General features: G+C 38.5%; 1 protein-coding gene across 2 annotated transcripts; it reads left to right on the forward strand.

Annotated features, from left to right (window-relative positions):
- Window positions 1-5,878: 5,878 nt before the first annotated feature.
- Window positions 5,879-13,682, forward strand: IFIT2 (interferon induced protein with tetratricopeptide repeats 2). 2 transcript variants are annotated; one of them, XM_016123310.2, is made up of 2 exons: window positions 5,879-6,132; window positions 10,312-13,682. In XM_016123310.2, exons 1-2 carry the CDS (start codon window positions 6,083-6,085, stop codon window positions 11,717-11,719), a joined length of 1,458 nt encoding a protein of 485 aa, XP_015978796.2. In that variant the 5' UTR covers window positions 5,879-6,082; the 3' UTR covers window positions 11,720-13,682. The 2 variants fall into 2 exon arrangements, with proteins under 2 accessions (XP_015978796.2, XP_015978797.2); XM_016123311.2 differs by having other exon boundaries at window positions 5,882-6,053.
- The last annotated feature ends 8,971 nt before the right edge of the window (window positions 13,683-22,653 follow it).

Consider the following 22,653-nt stretch of genomic DNA (forward strand, 5'->3'; position numbering starts at 1 on the left):
AGACCAAAAAAGAGAAGTGATAAGTGTTCTAAGCTCACTGGTCATGAGATTCTGTTTAATGTGGTATGTCCAGTTGAAACTCAAGTGCTTTAAAGATGTACAGAAACCTGGCTCTCCCACCGTCATCTTTGCCCTTTCCTATGATATATTCCACCTTCTTCTCTTCCTCTTAGCTTATTGAGAATTTAACCTCCAACAAGTTTAGTTAAAAGAGACTATTTTCTATAAGAGGATAGATAAAGAGTGCAGTGAGGCCTGAGCAGCCATGAGGTTGAACGAGAGTTTTGGAGCAGTATCTGGGGATTGCTTTTCTATCTGAGTGGCAGGTGGTGGAAAACAGAACAAGAGGGAAGGGGAGAAGGATCCCATCTTCAAGAAAGATTTCAGATTTCCAGATACATTGGTAGAAGCCAAGGTCCTGCCATGACCAGGGCTTCCAACCAAAACACAAGGAATGATTGCGATAAGCAATAGAGAAATCCATCCATTTCCTGAGAAAGGGCTCTGAGCTGAACCTTGACAAACAATACTTAAAACTTTTGGCCTTGAAATTTCAGAAGCATGAAAAAACAGAGTAGAGATGTCATTAATGGAAGCCTTCGAGCAAACTCCAGAACTATAAGATATTCTTTATAGAGCAGAGAAATTTTAACATAGAACAGGAAATCTGGATACAGCTCTGAATTATTTATAAAGTTTATGAATTCTTACCAAAAATAACTACCTGCTCCACCAGATCTGAAACTACTCTAGGAAAAAAAGCCAAATTCGAAATGCAAAAGCATATGAATCAAGTGGGAAAGAACAAATCATGCAGACTCTGAAGTATGCTATAAATTCTTTTTTTAATAAATGTCTTTCTTTTTATTTTTTCTTCCAATTTTATTGAGATATAATTAACAGACAACACTGTTTAAGGTGTACAGCATAATAATTGACATACATGTACCGTGAATGATTACCACAATAAGTTTAGTTGACATCCATCAACTCATATCATTATAAAAAAAAAAACTTTGCCCTTGTAATGAGAACTTTCAGGACCTGCTATCATAGCAACTTTCAAATATACCATACGGCCATACAGTATTTGTGTATTTCTGTCTGTCCCAGAATCTGAAAATTCTCTCATCCAGATCTGGAAACTCAGAATCACTTTTGCTCTGTCATACAGATATTTTGAGCAAAAGCTCCGTTGTGGGAAAGCACTTGCTTTGGGACTACGTGATTCTGGTTTCTCAGTTTGCATCATCCAGGTTTCCCAGCTCTACCCCAGTGCCTTTCCCATGGCCTGGCATACAATAGACACTCAGTATTTGCTGAGTGAATAGAATGCCGCTGACCACTGGTCCTCTTTTCATGCTCCTTAAACTACAAAATGAATCCCATGTAAATCGAAGCTTTAAATGTTTAAAAAATGGAAATCATAGAAGTACTACAATAATTCTTGAGAGAACTTTTTTGAATGTGGGGTCTAGAAGTTGTACTTATGAAACAAGACACAAAAAACATAAAATATTAATAAATTCAACTACATTAAAAACACATATTATATAGAAGAGACACATTTAGAAAGTCTAAAGGTAAATGACAAACTTAAAAGTACTATTTCAACATATTACTGAGTAAAGATTAATTTCTTTAACAATAAAATAGTTCCTGTTCATTAATAATGAAAAATAAACTCAATGGAAAAATGGGCAAATATCAGGAATAGACAAGAAATGGAAATGGCTTTTAAACATATGAAATGAGGGCCTATGTCACTCCCATTAAGAGCAAACAAAGCAAACCAACACTATAAGGAAGACTGTCTTAGGTCCACAAAGAAAACACCTTTTCTGAGAGTGCAGGAAGAATTTGGGGAAACAGCCTCTACCGTGCATTGCTGTTGAGATTATACATTGCACAGATGGAGGGAAGGGGTTGATTACTATTAGGTATACATGAATCTCTGCCCTAGAAATTCCACTGTTATTAATGTATGCTGTATTTGCATATATGTGCAAAGACACACACTCGGATATTCACGAAGCTTTGTTTATAATAACAAAGGACTGAAAACAAAAGTCCATTAGGTGACTTATTAATTCAATTTTTATGTTTCATATAAAATGCAGCTATTGTAAGAAAAGATGGCAGTTTTAAGTGCTAAAATATAGAACACTATCTCTGAGATATTTTTAAAAATAAAAAAATAAAAGTGCAGAAGAGTGTGTACGGAATGCTAACACCGTTCAAAGGAAGCAAGGAAAAGCAAGAGAGAGAAAGAAAAAAGAAAAAGCATGTCACAAGTATGCACAGAATATTTGGGGAAGGACATACTACACCTAGAGGAGCCTCGAAACCAGGAACTGCACATAGTCTACTAGTCTCTATTTCCAGGTCTTTCCCATGCCTTAATCTCTACTACCACCACCACCACTCACTCACCCTCTAAACATTCACAATATTCTCCAATTCTTTGCTGATCTGTAATTGTAACTATAAAAACCGATTTTTCAAAACTTCACTGCCTCCTGGTAGTTTGCTCTAACCATTCTCCTCCATCTGTTAGGGAATTTACTTTTTGTGCAACAAACTTCTTGGGAACCCACTAGATGTCAAGTAATGTGATATATGAGAGTGTACCAAAATGAAAGGCACACATCTTTTACCAGTTCACACTACAATATTGCACTACTGTTAACAACACACACACTCTTCAGTTTTCTCATTTCCCAATAACAGCTTCTTCTATTTTATGTGCTTTACAGTTTTGAAGGGCTTTCATCTCTGTTATTAGATGTGTAAAAGTTGAATCTTGCAATCAGGTTAGGAACTCTAGGAAGTCAGGCACAAGGGTTTTTATTTCACGATAATACTTTATCTTCTCTGACATTGAGGGGTAATTTTATCCTGTATTCCTTGGCCTTGCAAGAGTTTGGGGGTCTCAGCCTGCAGTCCTTTAGTAAGTACAAAAAGAGTCTAAATGAATGTGCAGAGTCTACTTGGAAACCATGAAGTACTCTAGAAGCTTTGCTTCTATAGATCTGGTGAGGCAGCTGATGAGAGAGGTGGAAATAGTCCTACAGCTAATTTAAAAAAAAAAAAATCAGGAATTCATACACATGCAGAGAACACTTAGTCCACTCATAACTTCTGACTACCGTTGCTTCCCTTGTACCTTTGCGTTGCCTTTTTTGTCTCTCTTCTACCTACCAATGCTTCTGTGATAATTTATTTTTAAAACTCTTTTGCTTCTCAAAATGAAACATTGACAAATATTTGAGATATTCTTTGAGGACATTAATGTTTTGAATAAATACTCTCCTAAAAAATACTATCAACAAAGGTTCTATGTGAATATAAGAGTCTCTGGGACCACCTCATGTCAGAAAAGGTGAGATTAAGAGAGTGAATGTAGAAAAACATCTCCCAGAGGATGGAGCCGGGGATATGGAGAACAGTGGCAAGGTCGTTCCCCTCAGAGAGCCAAATCAGGACCTAACTAAGAAATTTCCACCATTGCCAGGATAGAAAGTCTCCAAAACATCTATCCAGTGAATTTCATCATATCTACAGATGCATGACCTCTGAGATGTGTCCATGTTCTTTTTTTCCAATTGGGAATGTTTATTATGATCACCATAGCCATCATTGCATGTGGTACACATGAGTTATCTAATCTTATCTAGTCTTTTAGTTTTTCTCTTTTTCTTTTCTTTTTTTTTCTCCCCCTTTACCACTGACCACTCCTAGTGTTAAGGGGGGAAAATTTTCAAGTGGCCAACTTCTGCTTGCTTGTTTAATGTTGAACCAGGGTGTAGTTCTCGGAAATATTCTGTGCAAAGATATGCTAATGGCTAACTTCTGCTTCTGTAAACCTGCTTGCTTTTTTAATGTAGTTTTGGGCTTTAAAAGCTGCCTCCTCTGGAAGTTTGGGGCTGATTCTCTAGTGGGGAGAGTCAGTCGCCCGCTGGCTAATAAAGGCTCATAATTAATTTTAATTGGTTCCGTGGGTCTCAAATTTAAATGCACCACAACACTAGGACTGCAAATTCACTCAGTCTATTTCATGTTAAGGTGGACTTTACTTTTAGTGTGCTCATAATTCATATCAACTTTGTATTAGGACTGGTAAAATGTATTCATTTATTCAACAGAAATATAGGATAGAGCCTGAGAATTTGCATTTCTAGCAGTTTCCTAAGTGATGTCGATACTGCTCATTTATGACATGTAAGAATTAATGCATTATACCACTTTGCAGATGATGCAGCTCTTCAAGGTGGCTTTCTTCATTCTGGGAACAGCAAACAAGAACTCTTTTAGTCTAGGCTGAGACAGGGCAGCCTTAGGCCTATACTAGGACACAGACACATAAATATAGGTAACCAGAGTAATCAGGACTCTCACTGTTTCATTTTTCTCAAAATAGAAATACAGCTAGGGAAGAGTTGGTTTTTCTTTTCGGTTTCTATTTTGCAACCACATCCTGTGTTCTTATCTCACTCTATCCCAGCTGCCAGATAATCTGAGGTCCCCCCGAGGTTATGGCATTATATACAGGCACTTGCCATACAAATCTCTGAAGAGTGATTCAATACCTCTAGACATTTCAAAACACAGTGACTAAGTGTTTTCTCTGTACTTCTCCCCAAACAGTACCTTTATTAAGACTGAAACTTTTCTATCCAATAGTTTTCTTGAATGCAAATTCCAAAAACAAAACCCACCGTGTTTCCTAGTTTCCTATTTCAGCATTTCTTGCACATTTAACATACATTTCTATAAACATGTAATAGAACTTGTAAGTAGAATTAGCACTTGTAACTCTTGATGGAGACCTAAAAGTAAGGATTTCCAACTGAGATAGCCTTAGCCGTATATCCTAATAAAAGGGCAGAGGATTGTCATGAGGGATAGCTTCCATGATAAATAAAGCTTTCTCCAAAACTGAATAAGCTGTCTCAGCAATCTCTGTTTTATTGGAACATATGTTTTACTTATGCTCTGTGTAAAATCTGGTCCTCAAAGATACCTGGCAATAGTACTTTTTTTCTGCTTGGGCCTACATATATTGTATATTGTAATCCCTCTGTGATTAAGGGTATGAATAAGAAAAAAGCAAAGAAAGTACGCCTGCTCTATCCTAACAAACCACTACAGCTGTCAATTATGATGAGCCGGTGCTGACTGCCAAGGTGACCCACACGAATTTAAAATGTCATGGAGCTCAGGGAAACCAAGAATGAGTGGAGATGTTAGAAATTATTTGGTTTAGGTTAGTGATCATGATGGATCATGGAATGTCAGAAGAGCTAAAGCTCTGGATGAGGCAAATACTGAAAGTTTCCCATGGTAGAGTGTTACCCCCTTTTCACAGAAGAAGAAACTAAAGCATGAAGACATTCAATAATTTCCGCAGTGTCACAGCATGTAAATGCAGCCTGTCTTCCAATCCAGAGACTGACATCATCAGAATTCATGGTTCAAATCGTGTATTCATTCATCCAACAGCTACTTTTCGAATACCTGCTATGTGCCAGGTATTATTGTAGGAACTAGAAATACAGCAGTGAATGAAACAGATGAAAAATCCCTGCCCTGTGCAGGTCACATAATTGCTCCTTACAGTGGCCTGTGAACCATATTGGTGATAAGAGTGGGCAGGTCGAGGATGGGTTACCATTGCAATAATGAGGCAGGGTGCTTGGTAAATGTTTCCCTCCCTAGGATGGGCTCCCTTGATGTCAGCTGATGGAGGGCATCGATACAATTCAGCAAGAGGAAGTTTTTCTAACTCACTGCACAGAAGCAGGGTAAGGCCTAAAGGCTTGGCTCTTACTCAAGATCCATTTCCTATAAGACGCCTCCCTATTTCATTTTCCAGTTTCACTTTCTTTTTCCTGAAGTCAGTTGCCAGAAAGTAAGGCAAAGGAACCAGATAATGCTTCTATATATAAGTCTCTCTCACATTTACTTGGGGCAGAGGAGGAAGATTTCTGAAGAGCACAGTAACCTAAACTACAGCCTTTCAGGAGACCTGAGACGTGCTTAGCAACCATGAGGTAAGCATTCTCTGATCCTGTTGAAAAGGATGAATCAATCTTGTGAAATGCAAATCCTGAGCAACCATGCTCCTAAAAGGCACGTTTCCAACTTATTTTGCTTTGGTGTTTGTGTATAACCTTTGTAGGTTGTATATTTGTCATATCAATGCTGGCTTTTTTACTCCAAAGTTATTTTCTCCTTCATACAGTCAAGCTTCCTAAGGGTGTTTCTCTCTGGGGAAGCTGAGAGCTGAGTTCAGAGAGGAGTGAGGCAGAAAGAAAGAGGGGAGAGAAGAGAGAGTTAATCAGACAAGAGCTTCATTTAAAGGTGAATCTGGAAAAATTGCTCCTGGAGACTGACTCTCTTCCGTTTCTTATTTGAAAAGACTAAGTGAGGTGCTTTTAATAAGGTTCTTATTTAATAAGAGATCTCTTTTGAGCAGACATTGTTTAAAATGTACCTAGAGTAGCAACCCTATTTCATGTTAAGGTGGACTTTACTTTTAGTGTGCTCATAATTCATATCAACTTTGTATTAGGACTGGTAAAATGTATTCATTTATTCAACAGAAATATAGTTGATTGGCTATCTGAAATATGAAGTGCTTGGAGAGGAGTGTTGGGAGAAAATAGTCCCCACCTCTAAAATCCTCTCACAACCCAGATGGGTAATACTGCTCTGGGGAGGAAGTGTTAGCTCATTGGGTAGGAAGGGAACTCTCTGTTTTCTTCAGTCTGAGGATGGGGTAACCAGAGAGGGTTCCTAAGCCTCAGCCCTGGGAGCTCCAGAATCCAGGGACAGCAGCCCCAGCATGCTCTTCCTAGAAAAACATTACCCGCCTTCCCTAAGTTTCCTGATCTCTCCTCTTGAAAGGAATTTTTTCTGTTGTCCTGACTGAAAGAGGAAAAAGATTAGAGATATTTCCAGATGTCTGTTTCTATAGTAATTCAGAACCTTGAGAATCTTTGTTTCTACGTCTTAGAATTTTAGCGTGGTCTTCTCCGAGTATCTTTCCCATAATACAGACCCATTAGTCTCTCTTCTAATTTTCGTTAATTAGCTATAGGCACTATCATTAGGCATTGCCCCTGTGTTCTAAGATAATGGTTATCTAATTTGAGCTGCTGTAACATTCCTGGGCTTAACCTCTGATCACCACCCCAGATTCTGCTTTGGTAGTTCTGGGTGGAGGGCGGAGGATGTGCATTTCCAAAAGTCTCCTTGGTGGTGCTGGTACTGTTCTCAGATGAGCCTGGTAAAGTGTCATTGTGGCCTTGATCCAAACCAGAAGCAGGGCAAAAAAAAAAAAAAAAAAAAAAAAGTTATTGTTATGTAAACAGAACTTTTAGAGGCATCAGGACCATAATAAGTCTTACAAGTCTGAATCCAGGAAGCAAGTATTTGGGACCAGATTCCGATTTACCCATGGAAATAAAAACCTGCAATTATACAGTGAAATTAAATGCCTTTTGAATGGTTGATCAAAGAGATTTTACTTAAGTATATATATTAAATGTCTCTCCTGCAAATGGACAATTGACTATATGTTTTATACATTGAAGATCATTTCAACTATGTTCACCCTCTCTGTTTCTTTTGTGAACTGAGAAAGGATCTAAAGAGCTCTTGCGCTTAAGGAAATAGTCCTATAATCTCACTGAGAAGGACGACAGATCAGATTGGACATGAATTTTCAAGAAGAGACTGCTGTTATTACAATGCAGATACCAGCTGGGCACTCTCCCTGGCTTTGCTGCTCCCCTCCCCCTCATGTTACATCAAAAGGCTCAGAAAACCTGGTTCTTTACTAAGACCTCCCTGGGGCTTTGAAAGGACAGGGATCCTTCCCTGAGAGGAAACTCCTATTCATTTTCCTTCATATTTTTTTGTTTATTCTACTTGGGATAGTTAAGTTTCAAGTAACAGAAATGAGCACGAACTGATTTAAAGTTCCTGTAATCACAGGACCCACACAGAAGACTATAGCAACCCTAAGAGGACTAGAACAGGGCACTGTGGAGCTTGGGGGACCCAGACTCTATGTCTTCTCCAAGTGCATCTGGGTCACTCCCTCTGCAGCATATAATACAGAATATAGTCACCATCAGACCCCTAAGACTCCTAGCGTGCACAGCACTCTTCTTGACATGTGAAAACTCCCTCTGGCTCTACTATTCCCTCTGTTTCATTGTCAGCTTCCACTTGAGTTTGGGAACCCAGCCATGGTCCAATTAAAGTGGGGGTTGGAAAGTATGCAAAGTGAAAGGTAGGGGACAGGGAATATAATCTTGCATCTGGACAAGTATTTCAAAAGTAATCCTTGCCATATTATATGACTTCCCAGATATCTGTCTGTTGGTTGTCAATGTCAGAATTCATAATATTTAGAATATCAGCTCCTGATAAAAGGATAATTAATATATACCATAAACATTTTTTTTAAGTGAGAAAAGGCAACATGTTAGAGACTCCTATACTGTAGAAAAACAGTTTTGGGCTATTAAAGATTATTAATCAATTCGCCTCCAAAGTTATTCAAGATAGAGTTTTTGTTTGTCTACTTGCTGTGTCTGGTTGGTTTTGTTTGTTTGTTTGTTTGTTTGTTTTGAGGTCCAAGATTAAGGGGAGTGGAAAATCCTTCCAGAAGTGTTGCAAGGACACCCTAAGTGAAAAAGAGCATTTCCCGTAAGAAAAGATGGTAGCTGTCTTGTGAGCCTCCTCCTGGAGCTGTACTTCTAAACTTGTTATGAAAGCAAACTACAGAAGAGCAAAAATAAAATTTCAAAAGAAAATTAAAACAACAAATGCAAAATTATTAATAAATCAACATGAACAGAAGTCACCAGTCTAAGGGGGAGGGGTGATTGTATTTATTCCAAAATAAAAGTTTAAGACATTGCTAACATATATAATAATCAAGTTAAAAAGTGAATAACACAAAAGTAGAGGAAATTACTAAAAATTTTAAATGGTTGAAAAAATTTAAATGGTTAAAATGGAAAAGTTCAAAAAAATAAGAATATAGAACATCTAAATGAAAAGGACAAAACAAAACCAATTTGATAAAAAGGCTTGGATAAACAAAAAAAAAAATCCATTAAGGATCTATAAAGAGCTCAAATAATTAGAGAGGACATAGAAAGTAATAAAGATTAAAAATTAAGGACAACTAAGGAATTCATTTTTTTATCAAAGGGATAAAAAAAAATTAAGATCAGGATGACAAAACATTAAAAGAAGAAAAAATTTTAAAGTAAAATTTTCAAAATACGAAAGAAAATATTAGCTAGGAGGGAGAACAGAAATAGAAAGTAATTAAGTAAACTTATTTTATTTCAGCATTTTTTAAAATTTTATGATTAATTTCAAGTTTACAGTTTATGAAATGATCCCACGATTACTCTCTCTTCCCTCTGGCTCTACACATCACCATTACATTACTGCTGACTGCATTCCCTATGCTGTGCTAGCCTTACTTTAAAACTAAGGAAAACCTCCACTAAAATCAGTTCCCACAGATCTGGCTGCCTCTGCAGAGGCCCTCACAGAGAGAAAGCAGAGGGCTAACACTGCCTAGAACAAACTGAGAGAGGAGGCATCTGAAAAATGCAAGGGAAAGGACTTGCAGGAATGACCTACTCAGTCGGTTGTAGATTAACCATACCAGTTAGATCTTTAAATGACCTTCTGGAAGCTCTTGCCACATCTAACAATCTATAAATAGATAGGACTGGTGGTCTGGGACTTCCATCCCCCTTGCATCCCCAACCTGAAATTCCCCCTCCCATCCTGAATCAGAAAGTGCACATAGACACTCAGACAAAGGAATCATGCGCCCCTTGCATGGAACACTATCCAGGTTATATAAACTGTAAGAAAGCTAACCGGAAGGAGCTTGTGCTTTTGTTCGCTCTGCTGGCATAATAAACTCTCCTTCGTCTAACAAAGTTGTCTTGAGCGTCCCAATTTCCTCCGTCGAATGTCGCCTCCTGCAACGAAACTGGCTTAATTTGAGGAAAACTGTCTCATATTCAGAGACCTGACCACTGCCCTCTCCCTAACTCTGCTGCCCACAGTCACCCTGTCTCTAATTCCCTACGCATTTAACATTTTTCGCCAAAATATAGAAAGAATAAAAAAGGAACAAAGAGTATGATATTTTTCAATGGGTTTCACACCCTTTCAGAGGAGAATCGTATTCGCCATGCTCCTGTTTTTTACCCAGTGAATCCGTGTGATGTCTCAAAATGTCCATCTTTTTGCTTTTCCCTACAGTGAGACCACAAAGAACCCCTTGGAGAGCAGCCTGCAGCAACTAAAATGCCATTTCACCTGGAACTTGTTAGAGGGAGAAAAGTCCTTGGATGATTTTGAAGACAGAGTGTGTAACCAGACTGAGTTTCAGAACAGTGGATTTAAAGCTACAATGTACAACTTGCTGGCCTACATAAAATACCACAGAGGCCAAAGTGAGGCAGCACTGGAAAGCTTACAGCAAGCTGAAGAGTTAATCCAGAAAGAGCACGCTGACCAAGCAGAAATCCGAAGTCTGGTCACCTGGGGAAACTACGCCTGGGTCTACTATCACATGGGCAGACTCTCAGAAGCTCAGGTTTATGTAGACAAGGTGAAACATGTGTGCAAAAAGTTTTCCAGCCCCTATAGAATTGAGAGTCCTGAGATGGATTGTGAGGAAGGGTGGTCACGGTTAAAGTGTGGAAAAAAGCACACTGAAAAGGCGAAGGTGTGTTTTGAGAACTGTCTGAAAAGGAACCCGAAAAACCCAGAATTTGCTACTGGACTGGCAATCTCGACCTACCGCCTGGAGGAATGGCCACCATCTCAGGATCCCATTGATGCTCTGAGGCAAGCCATTCAGCTGGATCCTGACAACCAGTATGTTAAAGTCCTCCTGGCTCTGCAACTTCAAAAGATGAATAAGGAGAGTGAAGGAGAGAGGTTAGTTGAAGAAGCTGTGGAGAAAGCCCCGTGTGCAACAGATGTGCTTTGTGGTGCAGCAATGCTGTATCGAAAAAAAGATGACCCAGACAAAGCTATAAAACTGCTTAAAAAGGCTCTAGAATGCATGCCGAACAATGCCTACCTGCATTCCTATATAGGAGTCTGCTATAGGGCAAAAGTCCTCCAGTTCCAGTGTCAGAAAATGGGAGAGAATGAAATGTATGAGAACAGAGAAGAGTTACAGGAACTAATAGAACAAGCTGAGTATTATTTAAAGAGAGCTGATGAGCTCAATGGAAATCTTGTTCATGTCTGCTCCTTTCTTGCCTGCCTCTACTCACAGGCAGGTAAGTATGAAGAAGCGGAGTATTACTTTCAAAAAGAATTCAGCAAAGAGCTTACGTCTACGGACAGACAAGTGCTCCATCTGCGATATGGCAACTTTCAGCTGTATCAAATGAAGTGTGAAGGCAAGGCCATCCACCATTTTATAGAGGGTGTGAAAATAAACAAGGAGTCAAAGGCGAAAGAAAAGTTGAAGAACAAACTGCAAAGAATTGCCGAAACCAGGCTTTCTAAAAATAGAGCAGATCCTGAGGCTCTGCATGTCTTGGCATTTCTTCAGGAGCTGAATAAAAATAGGCAACCAGCAGATGAAAACTCTGAGAGGGGTTTGGACTCTGAACATCTTGTCCCGTCAGCATCTTTAGCTGAGGATTGAGGAATCAGGATAGGTGCCCATATGGCTACTGCTAAACGGGAACTGAAACCTCTCCACCAATTTGGTATTCAAAATATTTAACAACTGGTATGGCATAGGCACAGACTAAGCCTGATTACAGTCAGTACTGGATCAGGATTACGGAAGAACTCCATTGGGCCAAGTGAATTGCTCAGGGAGTTCTAGGAGAGGGACTAGATAGGGAGGTAGTTCCTGTGGCTTGATAAAGGGGCTATTTCCCAAGAGACTTCTTGGGAGCAATTTGCTTTGTGACATTCTCTTAGTCATCCTCTATGGGACAATGCCATGAGTTTGTTTCTGTGTTTATACAAAGCAACCAGACACCTCACATCTGTAACACTGTGGTCCATTTTTGCTAAGTTTTTTTATCCTTGGAGTCATTTGAGATCCCACACAGGAAAGTGCTTTGCCCCATCCAAAGGCTGGAAGACCAAAGCTTAGATAAGGCTGGTGTCCTTGTCCCCCCTCTCTCTCTCTCTCAGTCTGCCTCTTTCCTCCTCCACTCCAGAAAATTCTCAATCTAGAATGTTCTACACAACAGGAGTTCGATTGTCCCATTAAGTGAAATGCAAACAATGTTTGAAAAAAGAGCCAAGAATAGGTCAAATTCATAAAGGACATATCTCAGAGAAGCAATGGGGTCAGACAATCACAGTTCAAGAATTTCAGGAGGCACATGGGGAGAATTCGCCTCCACTCTGCTCTCCCTATAATCTTATACAACTTGTGAAAAATTTGAAAGGGGATTCTGTACAATATGCTAGAAACCAAAACAATACATTTCTTTAAAACTTGTGCAAAAGATAAAGGTCTCACCCGTAGGAATAGGGACAGACTAGGCAAAAAAGAGAGAGAGAGAGAGGAATGCTGGTTTGCCAAGTGGAGATTGTAATCACATGTAGATATTTTTATCTTCTTAGCCACTATTAGGAAAATTTTTTTGTAGGATGAAGACTTGCTTTGTTCAAAGAAAAAGTTTTGATGAGCTCAGGTTCAAAATGATAGAAAAGCAGCAGAACAGGAAATCATTTGGTGGCTGAGAATCTAGTGAAAGATCTTAGGAAATGATATCATTAACGGAGTGCCCTTCCCCCCCCCCCCGCCCCGCCGTTAGAAATGTATATTAGGTTATACAAAACTTCTTTTAACCCTGAAAAATTTTATGGAGCCCCCAAATTAATGATATGTTTCAGGCAATTGGGATTTTCTAGGTAGATACTGAATAGACTGTGAAGGTTGGTGTGACCCAAAACAGAGTGACCCAAAACAGAGTCGCGGACCCAGCACCAAGGCCATCAGTAGCCTCAGCTGCAAAATGTTTGCCTGTTGGAATTAGTTTAAATTTAAATGGTGTTACCCAGGGCTGGTGGGGGTGGGTACAAACTTGCAACTAATAGGTAAAGAAGCCCTGGAGATTTAATGCACAGTACAGTGAATATAGACAACGATATTGTATTATAATCATCAGTCTCACTAACATACTGGATTTTAGTGATTTCCACCACAAACAAGAAATAATTATCTGGTTTGAGAGAGATGCTGTCAAACAATGGCAATCATATTACAACATATAACTGTCAAATCAATGTGTTGTATATCTTAAGTTGACACAATGTTATATATAACATGTTTAGATTAAGTGTACATTAACATTTTTATTAAGCAATTAAATTATATAAAATTAAAGGCTTTTTAAATTAAAAATTCCAACTACTGTAACAATGGTTTTGGCATTTTTTTTTTAATCAAAAATAGTGTCGTTAGCGCTTGAAATTATCAGTGTGCATGGTATGGATTCCTGAAAAAAAGTCACAGATTTAATTAATAAATAACAGATGTGATGTAACATAAAAGAATGTTCAGGGTTTTCTGAAATTTTGCTGTACCTTAAGTTTTCCAGACTCAGCTCTAGATAAATAAAATGTTATGTTGTAGTCACAAGGCTCTTGTGCTCAGTGCATCAAATATTTAATATTCAATAGATTAGTTTGGAATGAGAAAGGTTTTATTTATCGAAATGGCGCCATGACAAGAAGATGGCAGATTTTTAGACTTCTCAACTCTGTCTTAAGAGAGCCCAGAATTCAAGTGTCTTTTGTATCAAGGAAAGGGAGAATAGGAGGAGCAAAAGGTGGGATCCATGGCAAAGCAGGAAAATCTCCAAATCTCTTTTTTTCTCAGTTGGCTCTTGACCTCTGCTGATCAGAGTCTGAGTCCCGGAGATTCCTGCAACTCATTTGATAACAGTCATGGTTTTACATATCTTTTCTCATCTATTCAGGAGGCTGTTTTTCAGAATTCCTCTAAATCGGTTAGCATATCTGCAATAGGAACGATTCACCTGAAGGCCCTGGGAGAAATGCAGGCTACAGTTTGTGGCAAGAGTCAGATGGAAAGAAGCAGAAGCATTCCACCCTGTTGCAATTATCCTGGTTATAAACTGGTTCCAATAACCCAGACTAGTCTAACACTGTAGCTACTGAATAGAACAAACCTTTTTTTTTTCTTTCTACAGCCTTCTTTAGATGATGCAGGACAGCGCAAAATTTCCCCGCCTGGGAAAGACTGAGCCCTGCACAGAGAGAAGAGTGTTCTTTGGCAGAGAATATAAAAAAAATTTAATACACAAGCCAAAGTTAGAGTCAAAAGGAAAGTTTATTAGAAAAGATGTAACTCTTCACAGACAGAGCATGCATGGTCTCCTCTCAGAGTCAGAGAGTAAGAGGGACTCCAGGTATTATGGAATTCAGTTTATATATCATTCTTTAGTTCCTGTGAGTTATAGTTTAAAGACTGTGTTTACCCATTCCCTTTGATATGGGCATACAATGAGGAAGGGGAAAGGGGAAGAGTATGTAGCATGAAAAGGTAAGAATATGTAGCAGGATAGGACTGCTGACAGTTCCCAGCCTTTAATCCATAGGTTCCCCCAGGGTTTTGGTGATAGGGAATAAATGATTTTTTGTGTGTAGGGCAGCCACTTGAAGACTCTGTTTTTCCTTTTTTCCCTTCAAAGTGTGCGGAATGGGTTGTTAGCAATCCCAGCAGAAATCTTCCTTTGTTCTGAAGGTGTTCTCAGTGGCCTGGCTATAGAGCTGACCAGCATATCGCAGTCTCTAAACATAGCTTGATTAACGTGTTAATCCTGCCTACTTTAAAGAGGGACCAAGATTTCAGTTTATACTCTGCCCCCACACTGACGGTGGGTGGGCTGCTGCCCTTCTTTCTGTTAAATCTTGCTAACATCTTTTGCTTCCATTCACATTCTGTCCCCTTCTGACCTCCAGTATGAGAAATAAGGAAATGCCCAATTCTAGTTTATGCCCCATCCTGGAGGCAGTCTAAAGGCATGTTGGAGATTTCCATATCAAGTACAGAATAAAAAGAGACGTGAAGCCCTAAAGTTTCTCGTTTTTCAAGAGGCCTCTGGTGGAAAACATGATTCATACCAAGTACAAAGGTAAACTCATTTTATTGGACTGAATTGGAAAAGTGTACATGTCAGGTGAAAGTTTAGCTCACTTTACCTGAGTAACATTATTGGATATGGTGTCTAGGGAAGAAAGCTAGGTGTGTTCTGTATGGATGTAAGATGAGCATGGATGCTGACCTTGAGCGAGGACCATTGACACCTGTAGTGTGCTAAAGAAAGTACACCAGGTATACGTGAGGCAGGATAGATAGCCCAGGAACAACCCCTCCCCCTCCAGGATATGTCTACAGAAATTTTTTTTTCTTCAGACCTGCCTCTGTTTTAGCCCTGACGAGGGGAGATGAGCCAAAACTGATCTTTTCCAGCTTAGAAGCCATCTTTGGCTAGGGCATGGACTTTGGCTAATTATAACAATATTATAATTATTTGAGGACTTAAAGCTAACAAAGATGATTTTTTTTTTTTTTGGTAAAGACAGGTATATTTATTTCATATGACAGCACATTTCATAGGATATGTACAGAATGTATTCCACTAAATTTAATGCCATACTTCTATAAAGTATATAGTTATAAATATTGTATGCCATGTAAGCAATAAAATTCTTACATATAAACAGCAATCTACTATAGAGAACAAAGATAATTGAAAGACAATAAAGAAAATTATGATACAGCTCACATTTCCTAAAATGTCACTATCCAGGGAACAAATGGGGCCACATTAATTGGAATGACTTGTAATTCCCTGATTCTTAACCATATCTCCCAGTGTAGGACATTCGACTCCCCTTAACATGCTCACCCAGGTAAATAACATGCCCCCAATAGGTGTCTCCTAGGTGTTGATAAACTGTCTGTTAAAATTATCTAATCATATCAGCTATTTATATCATTCCAGCACCCACATCTTAACCGTAGGGCAGCCGAGTTCAGGGCTTGTGCTGCCTGCTTCGCTCAGCTAATAGACCGACAGAAGAGTTGGGATACTTAGAATAAACATTTATTGTCAGAGCATTGGTGATCTGAGAAGGCAGCAGGTTAACACCTTCAAAACTGCCTTGCCCTCTCAGTCTGGCTTAGGGTATTTAAGCAAAAATCTGGACATTATTCTAGGAGCTACTTGATGGTCCCAGGGGGTCTGTTATTGCTTTACAGAGACGTTCCTCTGGCAACGTAGTCCTCCAGTGACATTAGCAACCCAGGAACAAAGATGGGAGTAGTCTGGAAAAAATGCTAGACCAGAAGGATTATAATCAGAAAGCATAAAGGCATTAATCTTAAGTTTCAGAGCAACTTTCTATGGCAAAAGACATTCCAAACTCTGGGTCAAGCCCCTGGAGACTGTAATGGCTGAAAAATGACTGCTAGAAATTTATTGCTTGCAGGAAAATTACCGCTTGGCTATGCCCATGGGAACATGGCTATGTCCATGGGAACATAGGCTGTCACCCATAGGAACATAACGTTCCAACAATAAGCTTTCTGCTTCTGTACCCCCACTTGCACACCCAACCTGTGGGTCAACAAGTAGTGAATAGAAGAAAAATAGACCTTTGTATTCAGACAGAATGAAGAATGAGATTTGGGGCTTAAAAACCCTGTATCTCTACATTTTGGGGCTGCTTAATTTGAGGTCTGTGTATCCCTGGCAGACCCAGCTGGCTAAATAAAGAGTGTGTTTCCTATAACTCACTAAGTTCTGGTGGTCCGTGTGTCTTTCGGGGGCTGGCGGCTACAACAGAGATAATCTATTGTTAAGCTATAAGGCAAGGAAAAGTGAAGCTGGGGACACTGGGAGGCCTTTACCACAGGGCTCCCAACTGGGCCCTTCTTCACAGCCGTCAATGTCCTCTGCTCACAAAATGGCTTTGATAGATCTCATCATTCCCTATTTTTGATTGCCACATCAAGAGTACGATTATTCCTGCCAAAGATGTTCTCAAATATAACAGTTACCATGACACAGTAAGAATTTCTCTCATCCCTGTCTAGATTCCAAGTCATACTAATTATTTCTCAGCCTGAGTTCTCAGCGAAAGATTCATTAGTCTCTACTTGTAGCCTCTTTTTCCATAAAGCTCAAACACAGCCCCTGGGGGCAGCAGACCCTGAGTCATGTTTCCCCATCTTTCTTCTCACCTAATGTCAATAGACTTGCACAATCTGCATCTGGTGTGACTGGAAACGTGAAAGTATAAGAATCCCAAAGCCTAACACAATAAGATTGTGTTAGGATCTCTACCATGTGCATAATCAACTTTGGATTTCAACCTGGGAAATGTGGGTTCCAGCTAGAGACCATATGTTTCTATTTCCTCCCTCTACTATTTCTCTATCATTTATTCTGGGGAAAAGGGAGTAACTTGGTTTGAAGAATTAGAAGTGTTCCTTATGTTTTACAGTGCAATTATCTTGTTGTGGATAATCTATACCTTCTTGGGAGGTTGCAAAGAGGAAAATCCTTAGTGACTAAAATCTTTATGTGAATTGGTGCCACAACTTTGGAAAACAGTTTGGAAGTTCCTCACATGGTTAAACATAGAGCTACCATTTGACCCAGCAACTCCATCCCTAGGTACATATCCAAGAGAAGTGAAAACATTTTCACGTAAACTTATACATGAATGTTCATACCAGTCCCTGCTCCTTTTCCTCACTTTTGATAATGTCCATTATTCTTATATTTCCTCTCCTGATGGTATCAGCTAGTTCTTGAATTACTCTTTCATTATTTTTCATTCTTCAGTAAAGAAAACAGTAACATAAGGTCAAGGAAGCAATGAAGCAAAAGATAAAATGGCTATTAAGAAGACCCCATATTTCAATAATCACCCTAAATGTAAATGGACTGAAATCACCAATAAAAAGGCACAGAGTTGCAGAATGGATCACAAAACAAAACTGAACCATATGCTGCTTCCGGGAGATACATCACAGTTCCAAAGACAAATATCGATTCTAAGTGAAAGGGTGGAAAATGATATTCCAAGCAAATGGCATGCTGAGAAAAGCAGGAGTAGCAGTACTAATATTAGACGAAATAGACTTCAGAATAAGAAAGGTAAAGAAAGATACTGAGGGACACTTCATAATGATAAAAGGAATCATGCACCAAGAGGACATAACACTTATTAATATCTATGCTCCCTATCAGGGAGCCCTGAAATATGTAAAGCAATTACTAACAGAACTAAAGGGAGAAACAGACCAAAACATTATTGAACTTGTGTGACCTTAATACCCCACTGTCGGATCTGGAAAGATCATCCAAACAGAATATTAATCAGGAAATAACATCCTTAAATGACACTTTAGTCCAACTAGACATAATTGACATTTACAGAGCCTTCCGTCTCAAAACAGCTGCTTATACGTTCTTCTCTAATGCACATGGAACATTCTCAATAATTGACCTCATACTGGGACACAGAGACAGGCTTAACAAATATAAGAGGGTTCAAATCATACCAACCATATTCTTTGATCATAATGCTTTGAAACTAGAGATCAACTGCAAAAAGAAATCAGGAAGAACCACAGATACATGGAGATTAAACAACATGCTACTGAAGAATAACTGGGTCAGAGAAGAAATAAAAAGAGAGATCAAGAGATACATAGAAATGAATAATAATGATAGTACAACATATCAAAACTTTTGGGACACAGCAAAAGCAGTTATAAGAGGGAAGTTCATGTCTTTACAGGCCCAGCTCCAAAAATAAGAATGAGCCCAAATAATTGACCTGATGCTTCATTTTGAAAAACTAGAAAAGGAAGAACAAATAAAGCCTAAAGTCAACAGTAGAAAAGAAATAATCAAAACTAGAGCCAAAATAAATTAAATTGAAAACAAACAAAAAAATAGAAAAAAAATAAATGCAACAAAGAGCTGGTTCTTTGAGAAGGTTAATAAAATTGACAAACCCCTGGCTAAATTCACTAAGGAAAAAGGAGAAAGGACACAAATAAACAAAATCAGAGATGAAAGCAAGGAAATTACGACTGACAGCGCAGAAATACAAAGGATCATGCAAGAATACTATGAAAAAGTATATAACAAAAAATTTAATAACCTAGAAGAAATGGTCTAGTACTTAGAAAAACACAACCTTCCTAGATTGAATCAAGAACTGGAAAATCTAAATAGACTGATCAACAGTATGGAAATTGAAACAATCATCAAAAACCTACCAAAAAGTAAAAGTCCAAGATCAGATGGCTTCCCCAGTGAATTTTACCAAACATTCAAAAAAGATGTAATACCTGTTCTCCTCAAACTCATTCGAAAAATCAAAGAGCAGGGAATACCTCCCAACTCTTTTTATAAGGCCAATATTACTCTGATACCAAAACCTGGTAAGGATAACACACAAAAAAGAAAACTACAGACCAATATCTCTCATGAACACAGATGCAAAAATCCTAAATAAGATACTAGCGAACCGAATACAGCAACATATTAATATTAAAAAGATTATACAACATGATCAAGTGGGCTTCACCCCAGGGGCACAGGGATGAGGTTTAACATATGCAAATTGATTAATGTGATACACCACATAAACAAACTAAAAAATAAGAATCCTATGATAATTTTAATAGATGCAGAAAAAGCCTTCAACAGGATACAGCATCCATTTATGATCAAAACACTTCACAATATTGGTATAGAAGGAACGTACCTTAACATAAAGGCCATTTTGACAAACCCACAGCCAACATTATACTTGATGGTGAAAAACTAAAAACCTTCCCTCTAAGATCAGGAACAAGGCAAGGCTGTCCACTATCGCCACTGTTTTTCAACATAACATTGGAGGTCCTAGTGAGTACAATCAGGCAAGAGAAAGATATAAAAGGCATCTAAATAGGAAACAAAGAAGTCAGACTGTCACTATTTGCAGATGACATGATTCTTTATATAGAAAACCCTAAAGATTCCATAAGAACACTACTAGAAACAATAAGCAAATACAGTAAATTTCCTGGATAAAAAATCAACATTCAGAAATCCATAATGTTTCTATACTCTAATAATGAAGTGTCATAGAAAGAAGTAGATAAATTAATTTCTTTTGCAATTGCAACAAAAAGAATAAAACATAGGAATTAATTTAACGAAACATGTGAAGGACCTACATAATGGAAACTACAAGACCCTATTGAAAAAAATTGAAGAAGATGCAAAGAAATGGAAAGATATTCTGTGTTCTTGAATTGGAAGAGTCAACATAGTTAAAATGACCTTATTACCTAAAGCATTATACAAATCTCATCGGGGTTTTTTAAAGAAATAGAAGAAAAAATCATCAGATCTGTATGAAAGCATGAAAGACCCTGAATTGCCAAAGCCATCCTGAGTAAAAAGAGCGAGGCTGTAGGCACTACTCTGCTCGACTTCAAATTATACTACAAAGCGACAGTAATCAAAACGGTATGGTATTGGTAGAAAAACAGAGCCTCAGACCAGTGGAACAGAATCGAGAGTCCAGAAGTAAACCCATATTTATATGGGCAAATAATTTTGGAAAAAAAAAGCCAAACACATACAGTGGAGGAAGGAAAGCCTCTTCAATAAACGATGCTGGGAAAACTGGAAGGCCATCTGCAAAAGAAAGAAATTAGATTGTTGTCTCTCAGCACACACCAAAATTAACTCAAAATGGATCAAGGACCTGAATATAAGACCTGAAACAATAAAATGCATAGAAGAAAACATAGGAACAAAACTCAAGGACCTTGGACCTAGAGAGGAATTTATGAATTTTACCTCAAAGGCAAGGGAAGTAAAAGCAAAAATAAATAAACTAAAAAGCTTCTGCTCAGCAAAAGAAACCGTCAACAAGGTAAAGAGACAACCATTTGAATGGGAAAATGTATTTGCAAGCAGCACCTCTGATAAGGGCCTAATATCCAAAATACGCAAAGAACTCATATGACTCAATAACAAAAAACCCAAATGATCCAATCAAAAAAATGGGCAGGGGACCTGAACAGACACTTCTCCCTAGAGGACATACAAATGGCCAACAAATATATGAAAAAATGCTCAGCATCACTTGCTATTAGGGAAACATAAATCGAAACTACAATGAGATATCATCTCACACCTGTTAGAATATCTATAATCAACAGGACAAGTAATAACAAACGTTGGAGAGGATGCGGAGAAAAAAGAACCCTCATACACTGCTGGTGAGACTGAAAATTGGTTCAGCCACTATGGAAAACAGTATGGAGTTTCCTGAAAAAACTAAGAATTGATCTACCATATGATGCAGCAATCCCTCTACTGGGTATTTACCACAAAGACTTGAAAACCCATATCCAAAAAGATATTTGCACACCAATATTCATAGCAGCATTATTCACAGTGGCCAGGACATGGAAGCAACCAAAGTGTCCTACGATAGATGATTGGCTAAAGATGCTGTGGTACATATATACAATGGAATATTACTCAGCCATAAGAAGAGATGAAATACTGCCATTTGCGACAACATGGATGGACCTTGAGATAATCATGCTAAGTGAAAGAAGTCAGACAGAAAAAGTTGACAATCACATGATATCAGTTATACGTGGGATATAAATGTAAAAGCAACAAATGAACAAGACAAACAGAGACTCATGGATATGGACAATGGACTAGTGGTTACCATAGGGTAGGGGGTGGAGGTGGAGGGGGGAGGTAGACGAGGTAAAGGGGGTCAAATATAAGGGGGTAGGGAGAGGGTGAAGTGGGTAAAGGGGATCAAATATATGGTAGCTGAAGGAAACTGGACTTTGGATGGTAAACACAGAATAGAATATACAGATGTCAAATTATAATGTACACTTGAAAATTACATAACTGTATTAACCAATGTTACCCCAGGGTAATATATTTTGAAAAATAAATATAAAAAAAGGTCAGGGTAATATTATTCCTTCAGAGCTCAAAGCATAAATCTGTAAATTTGTCAGCTAGCTAGCCAGCCATTAAGCAATATTACGTTATTATTTCTCATTTTAGAGCTGAGAAAACTAAATTATTACCTTATACCTCAAAGATTTTAAACTGTTCAAGGTTCACTTCAGGGCTGGGCTTCCTATACTTAATATGGGGAAAAAAGGAAAATTCAGAGTCAGTGATTTGACTCATGGATAATCTCAGAACTAGTAAACTGAACACTCAGAACTACATCCAGTTTTCTCAGTTCAAATTGTCTCTCATTGTCAGCACTGAGCTGATCCAGAAGAGAAGGTTTCAGTGGTGAGACGCCCAGTTGTAAGAATGCATGAGAGGCTGACCGGAGAATGAAATGGCAGGCACTGACTTTATTGTGGGGAGTGCAGTTCTCTTGCAGGGAGTGTGCTTCTCTTTCTGCTCTTGTGCTCCCCTTTCTAGTGCTCCCCATTTGCTACCCAGGTGACCTCATGGCTCCACAAATATGAGAGTTCAAGAGTAGCATTCAGTAACACATGCGTGATAC

Source organism: Rousettus aegyptiacus, unplaced genomic scaffold (assembly GCF_014176215.1).
Source record: "Rousettus aegyptiacus isolate mRouAeg1 unplaced genomic scaffold, mRouAeg1.p scaffold_m13_p_6, whole genome shotgun sequence".
Taxonomy (NCBI): domain Eukaryota; kingdom Metazoa; phylum Chordata; class Mammalia; order Chiroptera; family Pteropodidae; genus Rousettus; species Rousettus aegyptiacus.

Excerpts from the sequence above, each read along its gene's own strand:
- IFIT2 (XM_016123310.2), top strand. The coding sequence starts at position 6,083 with ATGAATCAATCTTGTGAAATGCAAATCCTGAGCAACCATGCTCCTAAA. Across the intron at positions 6,133-10,311 it reads AGCAACCATGCTCCTAAAAG|TGAGACCACAAAGAACCCCT; the intron begins GCACGTTTCCAA and ends TTTTCCCTACAG.